Below are 16,556 nucleotides of genomic sequence, written 5' to 3'. Positions count from 1 at the left end.
CTGAAAGTTAATGCGAAAGCAGTCTTGGCAGTGCAAGGGTTACTCACACATTTACACACACCAGCAGCAAGTTGTGAAATACTGAAAACTGAACAGCTCCCTCCACATTCTTACCACATCCTGAAACTACGTCAGTCGAACAATACGGCACAAAAAACCTTATCGTATGAGTGAGATAAACAAACTCCTTCAAAATAAAAAACTCATCCTCCCCCTGTCTGCATCACCACCAAACACAGATGATATGACCTCCAACAAATACAATTCAAGCAAGCTTGTCAGCCTTCCATCCACACACACACACACACACACACACAAACACACAATGATGTGATATACCTTTGGCTCTTCACTCGCAAACTAGCTGCCAACGGTTTCAGCAAGAGCCAACAAATATGGTGGACACCGGAGGATCACAATGCTTCACATGCCGCTCGGAACGGGCTGCTCTGCCTAAATGGCAAAAACATGCAGTCGAGCTTCTGATAAGTCATTGATGCAGTAAAGTAATGCAGAACATGAATAAGTGTGTGAATCACAAGCACAGGCACATCAGAGACACGTTAACTGCCTTAACATTCTAGAAAGCACTGCATAATCTAACATGTTATTGGGATTCTTGAAAACACATGTTGTAATTACTAAACACAATTCGAGTGGCGTTTTTCATTCCCTGGTCTTTGTTGTTTCAAGTGTGTTTGGGCTGCATGTATGTGTAATCGTGACTGATATTGCAACACTCTAGTTTTTGGGAAGCCGATTGTTGGTTTACAAAAAGCATGTTTGAGAAAAACAAGTGTGGGAGAAGTTGAGAGGGGAAAAAGAGTGAAAAGAAGAATGACGATGGAGAGCGAGAGATCCTGGCCATCTGTGATGTTGGCTACAGCCCAAACCACTGCCCCCAGAGTCCAGGCACATGCTTAACTACCGCCCTCTGCTATGGTTCCTAACAAACACAGCAGTAAGGGGCACCTACACACACACACACACAAAGCGTTGCAACAGTCACTTATGTTTTATGACTGCACGAACACAAAAATTCTGTGTTTACAAAAAGATAATTGCCCTGCTTCTACGAGTCTGCAAAGTGTGTGTATAACCGTCTAAAACGCTACTGCTTCAACTCTAAGGCACTGTTTGTGACATACAGCAATCTGTTGAATGGGGTGCTTTATAACGTATGCATGGAGATGATAAAACATTTTCTCTTATCACCAACAGTGCAGAAACCATTCTTAATTTGAGCGAAAACTGTAAAAACTGTGGTTCAACGTTATGAAAAAATTGGAGTTGTCTAAAATTGAGTCTATGTCTGTTGGCTCTGAAGCCATTTATATACTGGTGTCCTTCTAAAAATGAACTCCTACCAGATATACATATTTTAATATATATACACATATGTGGACACACTAAATACCTTTACAGTGTTAATATTAATATTCTATTATTATTTGGTATAAAACATACTACTACTAGTATAATAACAAAAAAAAAATAATTTTTCTAAAAGGAACAACAACAACATGTTTATATTATCATTCAAAACGGCATCAGTGGTATTTTTATATATGTCAATATTATCAAAGCTGATGGTATAATTATACACACCTTTAAAATACAATAATAATACATTAAATATTTACTTTAAATGTGTACATATTGCTATTTACAATGATATTAACATGTATTATAGCTGTAGATATAAATATATATTTATACATTATAAACACACATGCACATATTTTTTTATTTAATTTTATATCCAAATATTAATAGAATTAATATAATATTAATATTGATTCTATTAGAAAATGTATGCTCCTACTACTACTGATAATATGTATTACACATACAAAATATAATTATAACACTGTCTTTCAGATGAGCAGAGCAAAAATATTGATGACTCATCTTTAACTATACTATACTGCCAATGACTAGAAATAGCAAAATGCATGGTTTATGAATGTGATGTTACTAAAGCCTACTTCAAGACAGGAAAGAACACTTGAAAGTTTCACGTAATTTAACAAGGTATAGGATCATTTAAACTGAATATAAATATGACATGACTAGAAGTGGTGACCTTAACTTGCTGGAAAGCTGGGCTACACATACAAATCCGAGACCTGGCTGACCTCATCTCTACATAGATAGAGGCTGCACTGCAAGCTGGGTCAGGAACAAGCAGGCGAATGTGACCAGTGTATGCGTCACTACAGAAATCCCAAATACACGGTCCTTCCATACAGAGGGAGCACAAAGGCCTGGACTTGTCAAGACCGAGGGCCAAGAAGAGCCGCTCTGGGTCTATCCCACATTCCACCCACGGATGAAATTCCAGCAGAAATCCAGGCAGAGCTTTGGTGGGTTTCAACGCAAGCTCTCTAGGAGGCACTTAGTCATGCATTGTGTTTTAAGAGAAGACGGTTGTAGCTGCTGGGCTTTCATGCATGCAATGTAACAAACAGAGATAAGGGACAAATGCTTTTTGCACAAAGCTTGCCAAAGCAATGCCATTAAGAGAGGCAAATAGGTCTCAATGCATTCTGGGTCAAACTCCCAATAGACCTCAAAATTGTAATAAAATCCAAGCAAAACAATTATTCCGCTGGCAGAACACCTGTCAGGATGGAGAGCGAGTCAGAAAATCTATGATACAATGCTAATGTGGTTATTGTTGTGCTTTATAACAATTTCAACCAATCAGCAATCACTAGTTTGACTAGAAAAGCAGTAGCCAAATACATTTGCATGTGTTTTACTTAAGAGATGCTGATAGCATCTGGTAGGCTCAGACAACCAGGGGCAGTTGAGGCAATACACTGGACAGAAGGGTTATCTAATCTGACTCCTAATACAAGCGGTTGCTTGGTGATATGACCCTTATTATTGACCGACTACATCTTAAATTCTGGGCCTCGAAGCCCCGCAGGGCTTCTTTCACTAGCTAAGCATGTTATCTCTCTCACTGTGTGAGCTTGCTGCAAGACTAGTCACTTTATCATATACTTTATCCAGTACAGTGAGTGACAATGCTTTGACATGGAGATATGCGTTATCTCTCATTAAAGATTTAATACGCACCGACTGCCAACAATAGAATACAGTTCATCTTAAAAGCATATGCACCGCCTTTATACGTGATATATATAACATGAGAGCATTATATTACTTAATGTGCAACCAACTGTTTTACTGCTTCATCACTTTATATTTATTTTAAAAAGCATGCAACACTTTATATCCATTTCAACGTGGTTGAAAGAGATGCATTAACCCTTTAAAACATATTGCATCATATATTAATTAATAAAGCCCATCAATTATGAACATGATCAAAACTTGAAAGGCTGAAAAACCTGTTGCACACACATCTACATTTTCTGAATTCATTTCTTTTAGTATAATTCTAAAAAATATCCACCTTTAGGTCATGTTATATATGTACTGGATCACTTAGATTTACTTGATACTTCATGTTTTTTTGGAAACTAATATTAAAATTTGCACATCTTCATTGCATTACAGTACATTTTTTGTCCCCACAATAAAAACTACAGAGTTTCAATTATAAAATTGGTGACAACTGATATTTATATGCATTATGTATGCAGTCTGCTATACGGTTATAAAAATGCAATTATTTACATTACAATTTACCAAAATTCTATCTTTAAGTCTATAAATACCATCTTCACTAAATTGCATATTTTTGTTCAGTTTGGATCTCTGAGGAATTTTCTTTCACATGTGTGAGCTCCATATTCTTATACGAGCCATGAAAGTCTGATGCATCAAATATTATACAAAACATACACGTATACAAACTTGTTTAAAAAGGGGTTTAATAAAATTATATTCTTCTCTGACTATTATTTCACATCATGTCTGCCTTACAGGGTTAAAAACACCAGATTGGAGTAGCAGAGAAACACTTAAAATCTCCCCAAAGGACAAGGAGTAACAAGTTGCAAGGGGGCTGTCCAAGAGAATACCCAACAAATTCAAACATTGTGTGTGTGTGATGGAGAGAGTGACACACTTTCAGCCTGAAAAGACTGTCAGCATGTGGCCCAAAGGGACAACAAAACATATTTTGTGTTGCCAACACCGCAGTATGACAGCAACAACAGACAATTAGGGAAAATAACGCTGTCTCTTGTCAAGGCCTGACACTTGGGGACTTCCGAGTAAATAAATCAAGACCCTGAACAAGCACAAGAATAATTGAGCATGGATAGAATTTGGGCCTCGTCTCAAAACCTTTTGAGCAGGCTACCTAGTAGGGGTGAGAACCAATAATCGGTTTTATGTAAGAGGTTTGGTTACTAAATAGTTCATATGACAACTATTAGTTAAACATACAAAATACATGAATTTAGTTGCGGTGTTTAAAATAAATTAACAAACAGATTAAATGTGTTATCATTCATTAAAATTTGATAACAGAACAGTAAAAGCAACTTGAATTAGGCTACATTTACTTTCTCCAATTATTCCTTCAAAAGTAGGCTACAAAATCTAAGATCTAGAACAGTCTAGATTGACAAATCCGTCTTGTCGGAACCAGAACGGTTCAATTTTCTACAGCATGCAAAATGTTTGAGCAACATTCGCGCGTTCCGAACATTCGAAATGATTCGAACCAACGTTCGGACCGCGCGGTGATTCTCTAGGTAGGCAGCTCGCTAGGTTTTGACACACAGCCAGGATGTTTTGTTCTTTACCTGTGACAGCTGCCTCGGGTCGGGGGCTCCGAATAATGAGGAACTAGAGCTGAAACTAATGGCTCCCCTCCGGCTGAGAACATGTTTGGGAACCGGCCTGTCTAGAGGCAAAACCGGTAACTGATAACATAATTCCATTGAATAATATCAACGCTATGGATCCGGATCAAAAATTATTCAAACCCGCCGAACAAAAAGTAGTAAAACAATCAAAGGAATCAAAAGAAGGCGGAGAGGAGAACTTGCATGGAACTTGGGCGCTGTTTGCAACTCTCAAAAAGCACGGGAATCCCCTCTTCTTAAATTGCAAATAAAAAATATCAGTTTAAATGCTCAAGAGGCGAAGAGCTTCATTTTGTTTGGATCGATCTGGTTCTCGCGCACACCGCCTTCGTTATTGATATGGTCCATATTTCCCCACGCGCGTGTCTCGTGCTCCATTTCACTCGATTTTTATTCATCAGGCTCGTTTTTTCTTCCTTTCTTCTCCCGTTTCCCATGCAAAGACCACGGCCTGTGGGACGACGAGGCCTCTCCTCTATCTTTTTAGTATCTTTAGAAAAAAATGCTTCCTCATTTTTTAAACTCCGTCCAGTCGTGAATCATCATCATCGTGCAAATGGCTCCGCAGTCTCGTCTCCCAAATTAAAACAAAAGGCATGACCACTTCAAACCTCGATACTGATGCTTGGAGGAGAAAACGGAGATATCCGGCGAATATATAAATAAATGTAACGTTACGTGAACTTCTATCCGTTTAGCGACAGGTTTCACTCAAGCTCTGCGCTGCATGAACATTTATTTTCCCTCTCGTTTTTTTCTCAATGCAGACGCACAGATAGCACCCGTAATTCAGCACACACTCAATGCAGCACTGTATATTAACCAGAAGAAAGTGGCCTTGGTGAAATAAAAACACGCCCCGCGACCACGCCGTGCGTGTGTTGGCACATGATGTTCGGTCAGTGTCAAAAAGAAAACGCAAAACGGGAAATAAATTACGCTTATTACATACGACAGTCTCAGTTACTCCTGAACATTGCAAGCTGTTTCCGAACATGCACCACCTGCGAAAGAGATAGGGTTGTACAGAAAGCGTTCACAAAACGTCCTAGTCTCTTTGAGCCAATAGGCGCGCAGCAGATCATGTAACGCCCGTTCCCATTGGATTACACCCTACAGCGATTTTGAAACGGCGGATTTCATTGGCGCTGCTTTCAAGCCTGATTTATGCACTCGTTCAACTGACTGTACGGACCTCAACAAGGGTATTCCACTACAACGGGGTTTGCCCTGCAGCCGGTCTACATCATTGCCAGTGATTACCTTTTCTCGGCATGAGTCATCCAGTTATTCGTGAGCAATGAGCCAGTGTTAACTTCTCTCAATAATAAAACCCATGAGTAAACGTGGTTTTTTTTCTTTTTGAAAAATAACATTTTATGATTTCACCCTTCATAGTTTCTTTCTAAAACCATGCCGAGAGACCATCTAAGGCCACCAAACCATCATACACTGGTTTAAGCTGATTTTTCCAGTGTAATGTAATGTTCATGTTATCGTACCTGTAGGCCAATGCCAGATCCATGTGATTTAAATGGACACATTTAGCAGAAGCTTTTATACAGAGACTTAGAAATAAGAACAGAAGCAATCTGTCAAAACAACAACAACCATGTTAGTAATATAAATTTACAGGTTTAAGAGGAGAAATGCTCAAAGAAAGTTTTTTTTTTTCTTTTGTGAGTGTGATTAAACATAGTAGGCTATAATACACATGAGTTCATTTCTTTTTTTACAGTTTTGCCTTTATAGTGTTTGTTTGCTTAAGACAAGCGTACCACAGAGAACTTTGTAAGTTTAAACAATAAGCATGTTGTCAGGCATTACCAGATAATTGCATGACAACACATAGTCAATAGCAGTCTCTAAGTATCATATTGTTTGCCGAGGTACAATATGCATGGAAACGCAATTCATAATCATGAACTATGGCTTATGGTCTGTTACAGTTAAAAAATATAAAAAAATACATACATACATACATACATATATATATATATATATATATATATATATATATATATATATATATATATATATATATATATATTAATGTGGAAAAAGTATAGGCTACACTTGAAATTGATCCTCAAGGTAACTGTGTGAGCCATGTTTTGGTTCTCTGTTTTAACTTTATTAGTTCTCAGTGGCTCCATAAATAAACTTTCACATCAAGAACCATTTTTGGGTTCACCAAAGAACCTTTCAATGAACAATTATTAAAAGAACCATTTTTATAGTTTAAAGAGCATTTGAATAACTTAAATGACTTTTTTTCCACTATAAAGAACCTTTTGTGCAATGGAAAGGTTCCATGGATGTTAAGGATTCTTCATGGATCAACCAATCCCAATAAAGGACCCTTATTTTTAAGAGCGTAGAACCTTTTTATTGCACAAAAGGTTCTTTATAGTGGAAAATGCTCTTCAGATATAAATGTTCTTCACATTGAAAAAAATAAGAGTTCTTTTAAGAACTGTTCACTGAAATGTTATTTGATCTATGGCATTGCAGCAAAAAAAAAAAAAAAAAAAAAAAAAAAAAAAAAAAACACTTTTGCAACCTTTATTAAAGCATAGAGCCATTTTTTAACATTATCCTTTCTTTTGCAATCAAATAAGCAGACATTTACCTAGAAGCAAAATAACCAGCTCGACCCACTCTGCGCAAGTTCAACCCAGTCTTTGGGTCATTTAAAATCTTCAGTTTAAGTCGTAAAGCTTTGCAGTGTTGGCAAATGTTTTAACTTGAGTTGCTGGAGACCAAGGGACAGTGGTGAACCGTGCCATGGCAACAGAGGCCATGTGCCAGTAGTGAGTATAATTGCTCCCCCCCCCCCCCCACTGCTCACAACACAATTCTGCACCACCAAACCCCAGACCATGCAGTCCTAATCCGTTTCTAGGCATCTTGAATATACACTGCCAGATCACACAGATTACTAGTGCTTTACCCCAGTGCACACCAGAACTTCTTGGAAATATTATACAAAACCTTTGAGATTATTTTCTTGCATGTATTGTTTATCTATGTTGAAAATTACTGGTGTTAGTGGGACTTAAACACTGGGACTAAACAGAGAAAGCAAACACTTCACACTTAAGAAGATAAGACTTCTGGCATCATGCCTATATCTGCCAGTGTAGTTATTAACGGATCTGTTCATTCACTTACTTATACAATAGCATTTAATCAGTGTCAAGGACCGCCTCCCGTCTACTACCGTTTGCCCCACATGCTGCTCATTTGGGAGTATCACATTTCCTGACTGAGGGGCAATCATTTCATTAATGGTTTGTTTCTGAGGCTTAGTTTGCCACAGATGCCGTTCCCCAGGCAGACGTTCTGTGCAGGAACAGCCTCCTGAGGAGACAATGATGAGGGGTGGCGAGCAGTACACCTGCTAATTCCCCTCGAGACTCCATGTATCCACTTGCAATGCGACCCTGTGCTCTGTAGCAGTCATCAGGAGACCATAAACAAGAGGAGCGCCGGCATAATTGATACTGCTGCTTGACGTCAACTGGCCCACTGGTGACCACCCTGTTGTTTTGACTGCTGCATGTGGTTTTGAAGAAGAAGAAGAAGAAGAAGAAGAAGAAGAAAATATGTGAATGTGACATTTCTGTCTTTTTTTTCCATATAATAAGTATTATAATTTAGGCAGTTGTAGAAATGTGACTTTTTTTTGTCTATACAACAAGTATGTAAGCTTTTTCCATTAACTTGTAGAGTTTTAGAGTTGTAAATCTGTGCTTAGTTGCCATCTTGTGGTGATACAAGGTAATTGCTATATATATATATATATATATATATATATATATATATATATATATATATATATATATATATATAAAGATGAAGAACCTGAACAAAATTTATTAAAAGAAAAATAGCAAACATTTAAATTGAATAAATACTACATCTAAAAGGTTCTATTGTGAATAGAAATTTCTTTCCAAATTCATTTCACACAAATGTATTATATTTCGTTTTTTTACTATATTAATTGGGTGATTAAACAGGAAAATATATAGCTGCCTTATAAAGTGTAGGATGGGGGTCACTTGCAGAAGCATGATAATATTTGGGGGTCTATCAAATAGATTAAAACCTATGATTTAGAGCATACTATATTTGTGAGAAAACAAATAATCAAAAATGTGTGGAGAACATTATGTAGCTTATTGAATAAATTATGTTTGATGGCATCTCTGGTCTGGTCACTTTTTCATCATACAATTTACATTACTACTGTACTCCTTAAGAGTTTCAAAATAATTAATGTTAGAAACATAACTTTAGTAAAAAAATTTTGTATTCTAACTTCATGCATTGTCTTGTATTTATTTAAAATGCAATAAAGCTTAAACATAAATTCTCGTTTTTTTAGTTCACAAACACTTTTCAGTTTATTCACAAATATATTGAAAAAAATTAATCGTTTTTTAGTTTATTTCTACATACAGTAGTAAAATATGGACAACATTGTTCATATTAGCATGCGTAAATATATTGCTGACAACATGCGCGCCTTCTCTGACGTGTGTTACTGTGGAGGTCATTTTGTCTGTTAATTTTGAACACTCCTTTTTATTATTTTAGACCAGTATAATTCTAAGAAAAAAAAATCTTCTTTTTTTCTTTAGTTTTTGCTGCACAAGCAATGGAGTTTTGTTGAATATGCATTTAGACGTCACTACGTTTGTCACGCAATGGCATTGAAACCAGCAATTGCAGAAGGACACCACAAGATGGCGATCTTGTATCAGCAAGAAAATGCATCAACTCGCGGGCATTCATGCACGCACACAATGTGAGACTATAGCTAAAAAGTTGTATACACATTAAACCTAACCTTTTATCCTCTCCGTTCCTCATGGTGCAGGTTTAAAAGTCAGTTTACAAGCAAATAACACGGGTTCATCCTTCATCCATCAAACATCTTCCATCACAAGCTTCCACTCTCTGTTCAAGCACCAGGCTCTGAAACCTAATGAACCTTGTTGGTAACCATGTGAAACTGGCCTGAAGTTACCTGAGCTCATGACTAGTTCCATGTATAATTCATCCCCTCAGTAATCTACTCACCTTCAGAGAAGGAATCTGACTCCATTAGACTGTCTACCTGCCCTGGAGAAGGACTTAAGTTTGGAGGTATCAGGTAAGAAAATGAATGATCTTCTGTGGGATTTGGAGCAGTTTTGTAGAAGTGAAGCAATTTTGCTTCTTACTTCTGCAGTCAGCCATTGTATAGCTCAACAGAGATATGAAGGCTGTATCATTTTTAGAACTAGTTAATATTCTATGAAGGCTCATTACAAAAGATGGAATTATTCAGGGGGTGGGGGTTGGAGGTTATCAGATAATCCATGTCAATATAAATTCTCTGCAATAACCTTCCAATGGATGTCCTTTCTTAAAAACAGAGAGATTGCTTTTGAATCTATGTAAAAAAAAAAAAAAAAAAAAAAAAAAATCAACTAGGTCCGGGTTGATGTGGAAAAAGTGACGTTGTAAGTCTCAAACCAAACGTCATTTCCCTGCAAACACAGAACATTCCCCATTCGTTTTCCTTTTGGGAACAAAATAAAAAAAAGAAAATGTTCTGGGAAAGCGTTGTTGTTTCTTTTTCATCAAAAGCTAACCTTCCCAGAACATTGTAGGGATTTTTTTTTTACACCTTTTGTGACAACATTAAGGGAACCTACACAGAACATGGTTATAAATGGTTATTTTTAGGATTTAGATTTATAACCAAAAACTAACATTCCCAGAATGTTGCAGGGATGTTTTCATGACAACCTTAAGTGAACCAACTCAGAATGTTCCCTAATGGTTATTTTTTACAACCAAGAGTTTTTTTGTTTTTGTGACAACCTCATTTTTTCAACCATTATAGCATTCCATAAACATTCTGGGACCCAAAAACTGTTCGCTATAGGTTGTATCTTGTTCGCCACCCAGGCCAGGACAACTGTTCCTGACCTACTGTCTTCTCCAATTTATGAACAGTTTCTTTGTTATTTTGATGTTAAGGTAATGGTTTAAGATCATGGCTGAACAAAGGCAACGAGCCCTGTCCACATCAGGAGAGGCTCTGTACCAGGTTCTTGGGCTTGACAAGAACTGCACTCATGATGACATCAAGAGATCCTACAGGTAAGACATGATTCACAACCTATTTGTTCCAAGGCGCATTTAATGTACGAAGTTTGGATTCTACTTGGGGTGAACGAGGGAGCAAAGGATAGAGAAGGTGCCAAACTGCGACTCATTCCTCTATAATCTCAGCCTTCAGTTGCACTGGAGCTGCATGAATATAAAATGACTTCCACAAAACTAAAATATTCATTATGCTGAACAGATGGCATCCCTTATTTTACTGGGATCAGGAATGATAAAGGAATCTTAGATACGAGAGCGTGTTCAGGGGTTCACGACGTGTGCATGAGTGATTCTGCACTATAATTTACATAGCTCCATGGAAACGTGCCAACCTTGCCTTTGGTGGTAATATCTAGACGCTTACACCATAAAATGTTGGTTTCACTTGTCAGTCGGTTTAACAAAACGTTATGCTGCAGCAGAGCAGGGCAACCTGGGAAAAATATATACAACATTCATTCTTTGTCATACATAGAGGAGAATGTATATGCAAGACAGTAAATAGTTTTTATTTTCTGTGGCTGCTTAATATATATATATATATATATATATATATATATATATATATATATATATATATATATATATATATATATATATATATATATATATAAATAATTTTTTATACAGTTTTCCAAGGCTGCAATTTATGCACAACCTGTGCTGTTTTTGTGTCTTGTATGCTAAAACACGAAGACGTCAGAGAGCTTCATTAGACACTTTCATTTCTAACACCATACTGATTATAGAGTAATTGTTCTAATTTACATGTTGTTCAAGGAGGCATTTAAATGGTTAGCATTTTAACAGCACTTGTTTGCTGTTAATGAAAATATAATCATCAAAACTCTTGCAGAAGCCATTGTCTTAATCAAACAATAACAAGCAAGCATGCACAAGGCATAATAAATTATAGATTACATTTTTAGTTTTTGGTTCCGCAGAAAAGGTTATTTCATGTAATGATTTTAAGATTAAAATTCTTTGCTGTTTTTTTTTTTTTTGTATTAATAGATTTATGCTACTCCACACCAAAACTCCTTACCATAAATATTTATAGTTTGCTATCTGATCATCCACAACCATTTTGAGCTCGAGGATATTGCATTTCACAGCATTATAAAATGTCAAACTCTTCCTTATTGCTGCAGAGTGTTTTTTTTGCAGAGTTTGGACATGCTGGCAGTCATTCAGAGCAGACCTGAACTGAGTCAGAGACAGAGACGTTTGCAATGCACTGCTGGTTCTAATGGGAAAAATGTCAGACTTGGTGACGTTCCTCTCTTCACCACCCCTCATGTGCAGAGCAGGTTTTGGAGGCACTAATGGGGTCTGCGGTCTTGCCGACACATAGACAGGTCAAGCAGCGTGCGCATAAGACAGCTAGCCGCAAAAGATCACACCCTGCTGAGATCATCAAACAGACAGACAGCATTTTAAACTGGCTCGTGTTAATGAGTCTCCTCTTACTGTGCGCGAGTCCACAAGTATTTGTGTTTCTTTTTTAAGCTAATGGTTGTTTTATGTGACTCTCATTAGGGGAATACAAAGAAAAGAATCACATTCTTGCTGAGATTCTGTATTTCTAAGGTCATTTAAATATACTCCGTCAATTACATTGATCTGAGGGTCTTTCAACAACTTCTGTTCTTTACATTTTCATTTCTAAGACTTGTGTATGATCCTCAGGTTGGTTCAGCTCTTTACAGTCAGGTTTTAGAATAAATGTTTCATTTTTAAATGTCCTCCCGTTTTTTTTTTTTTTTTTTTTTTTTTTTTTTCAGGAAGCTTGCTTTGAAATATCATCCTGACAAGAACCCCGATAACCCCGATGCCACTGACAAATTTAAAGAGCTCAACAATGCAAATGCTGTGCTGTCTGACGTCACTAAGAGGAACATTTACGACAAGTACGGCTCCCTGGGTCTGTATGTGTCGCAGCAGTTTGGGGAGGAGAATGTGAACACATACTTTATGCTCTCCAGCTGGTGGGCAAAGGTGCGGTATCACCCCCCCCCCCCCCTTTTTTTTTTTACATCAAAATGAAATCTACTCTTGTTGGTGTAATCTACACATTGAATAATATTAATAATATTACATTATAAATTAGTCAAAAATTTAAAAGAGAATTCTATTGGTCATAATAAATTATATTTTTGCATCTTATTATTAATTTTAAAAAAATTGCATCTGCAGCTAACTGGAACAGTGAACATTTACAATGTCATGTTAACAAAGAATATTAAACACTATAACAAATGCATTGCTCATAATCAGTTAATGCATTAACTAAAAGAACCTAGCTGTACCTAGCTGAACCAAGTGTTATCTGAAAAGGTGTATAAAAAGACAGAATGAGACGGAATAAGATTGAATATTGTAATATTAACTCTGAAAGATAAATCATAGAATATTATTGCAAAATGAACAAGTTAATAAAACATTATCCTAATTTATATAAATGCATCTGCTCACTAAATAGTACATTTTTACATTATAGTAAATGATAAGTAAAATAAGATTTAATTTTCTAAAGTAATATTACATGATACAGATACTGTAATGTCTCTATTTTGAATGCATTTGTATCTAAATTAAACCCTGCCTGATTTTGACATTCTCATTTATAGGGTCTGTTTGCCATCTGTGGCTTGCTGACAGGTTGCTATTTCTGTTGTTGTTTGTGCTGCTGTTTCAACTGCTGTTGTGGGAAGTGCAAACCGCACACACCTGGTGAAGAGGACCCGGAGTGCTATGTGTCTCCCGAAGACCTGGAGGAGCAGATCCGCACAGACAACGAGAGAGGTAAGAGGACATGCTGACGTGTTCTTTAGGTGGTCACACACAAGAGAGCACAGAACACACCTCAGTTACTCGACAGCCAGAAGGTTCAACTAACGTAATAACTCATCCTACTTACAAAAATAAATAGTTGAGACTTCTGAGCCAGATGTTTGGATATAATACGCTGTTGTTCTGCCAGTGAGCTGTAGGAGGGTTTTTTTACATCTTGTGCTGCAGTCCCTCACAAAAGTGATAATTACAGTCTGAGTCATTTCTCAAAGTGTGTTTGCATACTAGTTTTTTATAGCATTCTCACAATAAAAATAAACAATGTTTTCTTGCCCTGTATTTGAAAGACAGCATGCAAGATGGTACAGACAAAAAAAAGAAAAAGTCGTGTTTTGTCTAAAATACGTCTGGTAAAAATACACTGTTGGCGAATCAAAATTGACTTGTGCTTCCATTTTGGTTGACTTGTATTCACCTAGACAAGCTGAGAACACGCAGCACACAAGATCCTGCTTTTATATACTAATGAAGTATAGCAGGCACCTGTTTTATAGCATTTATATCTGTGGTCATTAATATTTGTGTGGGTTAAATGCAGAGCATGAACTCTGAGTACACAAGATGAACAAAGGTCTTGCAAGTTTTGAACGACATGAGGGTGAGAAATTAATGACAGAATTTTCATTTTGGGGTGAACTATCCCTTTAAATATTATATACTACTGCACCATGTAAAAACTGTTTTATTGTTATATTTAGGCTACCTAAAAACATATTTTTGTCTGCTTCATAGCATTCATATTAATGTTTCCTACAATAATGTTTCTTAGACTTCGTATCATGCTGAAGTAGTCTTTAAAAATGCACCCCTGTGGTCTCAGAATCAGAAAACTCTCAGCATTAGGTAAGCCAGTGGACAGTGGGCTGCCCTTCAAACCAGTGATACTGAGCCAGCTCAATGAGGTCAGAAAAGCTCAGCCAGCAGGGGCAGGCCAACGGCAGATTGCTGGGACGTCCTTGGAGTGTACAAAACACTTTTCATTTCAGCAGGAAGTTCAATTAGGAGTGTGAAATGGCATGGCATTAGACAGTGTAACCTCTTGTATATTCCATATTGAACATATGTGACCTCTTTTACCGGTGATTTTTGGTTTTCCAGATGGCGACACTCCGATTGTGATGCAGCCAACCAATGCTAGTGAGAAGACCCAGCTGATCGGTGATGGACACAGAACATACACCTAAATGGAAAAAAGTGACGATATATGTTATTTTTAAAATTCTTTTGGAATATATTGGTGTCTTTTACAATATACAGTTTATGTTAGGACTGAGAAAGCTAAAAATACTCAACTTCTTAAGCTTTGTTTAGCCATGCTGTCTGTAAATAACAGATATTATATTATTCTTGTCCTTCTTGTGGAATTAAAACTGATAATGTGATCAAAACTGATGAATGATGCTCCTTTAAATAATATTATGTACACTAAGGGCCTAAATTTACATTTTCCATATAAAATGCAAATCCATTTTTAACAATAAACATAATGTAACATATTTGTCATTCATTCAGTTATTCATTGTGAAAACAATGATTTATTAAGTTAAAAAGTATGAACATGGTTAAAATATAGCATTAACTGCAGTTAGTTCAAATGTATGAGATGGGAAGAAATTTGATTAATTGATTATATATATGTACATCTATATTCATTGATTATATATACGGTATGTAAATATATATATATGTACGTTATTTTTGCTTTACAGATTTCTTACCTGTTCCATACGAATGACTGACAAATATGTAACACAATAGGTTTATTAGTTTGTCTATGTTAAAAATGTGTCAAGTGAAAAAACATATACAAAACAATTTTTGGAGTGCATATCTTACAGGTTTTCAAGATATAAATGCTAATATTTCTGTACATTTAACAGTGGTTTTAAACTACCAGGGGTGATTTTATTAATTTTTGAACTATGGGGATAACAACAGTGGGCCCAATATTATGTTGTGTATTTAACTATTAGATATCTAAATAATTTAAACAACACATTTTATTTACTCTGTGGCAGTACTCTACATGAATATCGATAGGATATTGCTTGTCTTAACAAAAAGAAAGAGAAAACAAGTTTCCTTCGAGCCGGATTCGAACCAGCGACCTAAGGATTACAGTGATTCCGCTACAGTCCTCCGCTCTACCAACTCCGCCAAAGCTGGGGAACAATTGTCTGTATAAGAAGGGGGAGAAGAGGGGAGAGAGAGGAAGAGAAGCGCGAGAAATTCAGGAAATCGTAGGTTCGAATCCACGCTGTCACATAAAGTTATGCGTGTATTTGTTAAAAATCGTAAATCGATTGTTTCGTGTCCAAGTTTGATTTTAAAAGTAATGTATTTGAATTTAATTATTGTTTCGTTTCTAAGATTGATTTTGACAGTAATGTTTTTGATTTAATAATTCTTTCGTTTCTAAGATTGATTTTTATTTTATTCTCATTATCATTATCATTAGTCAAAGTGCATTTATTAAGGCAATCATTTCCTGTGGCAGTAGGGACAAAATAACCTCCTTATTACGGCATTCACACTTTATTGTATCATATTACTTACTGCAAAGCTACACGTGACACTGAATTTAACTGTAAACTGAATGTCATTACATTCAATAAAACAAATAAATACAACACACCAGTCAAAGAGAAATATATTTATTAACTATATACATATTTAAAAAAATGTAGGAAAAGTACTAAATTCAATATAAAATTAAGAATTTTAAGTGCACACGCTATATAA

At 36.2% G+C, this 16,556-nt stretch overlaps 2 protein-coding genes across 13 annotated transcripts in view; one reads left to right on the top strand and one right to left on the bottom strand.

Moving 5' to 3' along the window:
* The window catches only part of LOC128012829 (high affinity cAMP-specific 3',5'-cyclic phosphodiesterase 7A), a 37,101-nt gene extending 31,235 nt beyond the window's left edge, over window positions 1-5,866 (bottom strand). For 3 of the 12 annotated variants that reach the window (XM_052595379.1, XM_052595382.1, XM_052595383.1), the window contains exon 1: window positions 340-1,495. Coding sequence is in view for 6 of the 12 variants with exons in the window: in XM_052595376.1 (XP_052451336.1) it covers window positions 4,731-4,868 (138 nt within the window). In the remaining 6 variants the exon portion in view is untranslated. Of the gene's footprint in view, window positions 1-339; window positions 1,499-4,730 lie in introns of those variants that run through there. The other 9 variants (XM_052595372.1, XM_052595375.1, XM_052595374.1 and 6 more) reach the window with 7 other exon arrangements.
* Window positions 5,867-9,564: 3,698 nt separating this feature from the next.
* Window positions 9,565-15,308, top strand: LOC128013423 (dnaJ homolog subfamily C member 5). Its single transcript, XM_052596395.1, has 5 exons — window positions 9,565-9,957; window positions 10,833-10,955; window positions 12,746-12,959; window positions 13,592-13,766; window positions 14,913-15,308. The coding sequence occupies exons 2-5, from the start codon at window positions 10,849-10,851 to the stop codon at window positions 14,996-14,998; spliced, it is 582 nt and encodes a 193-aa protein (XP_052452355.1). The 5' UTR covers window positions 9,565-9,957; window positions 10,833-10,848; the 3' UTR covers window positions 14,999-15,308.
* The last annotated feature ends 1,248 nt before the right edge of the window (window positions 15,309-16,556 follow it).

Source organism: Carassius gibelio, chromosome B24, assembly GCF_023724105.1.
Source record: "Carassius gibelio isolate Cgi1373 ecotype wild population from Czech Republic chromosome B24, carGib1.2-hapl.c, whole genome shotgun sequence".
Lineage (NCBI taxonomy): Eukaryota > Metazoa > Chordata > Actinopteri > Cypriniformes > Cyprinidae > Carassius > Carassius gibelio.
Note: the sequence above shows the minus strand (reverse complement) of the source record. Positions and strands in the feature narration are given on the sequence as shown.

Bases quoted from the DNA above. Each gene is read 5' to 3' on its own strand.
- LOC128013423 (XM_052596395.1), top strand. From the start codon at position 10,849: ATGGCTGAACAAAGGCAACGAGCCCTGTCCACATCAGGAGAGGCTCTG. The intron at 10,956-12,745 runs GTAAGACATGAT...TTTTTTTTTCAG, and splicing joins GACATCAAGAGATCCTACAG to GAAGCTTGCTTTGAAATATC. The intron at 13,767-14,912 runs GTAAGAGGACAT...TTGGTTTTCCAG, and splicing joins CCGCACAGACAACGAGAGAG to ATGGCGACACTCCGATTGTG.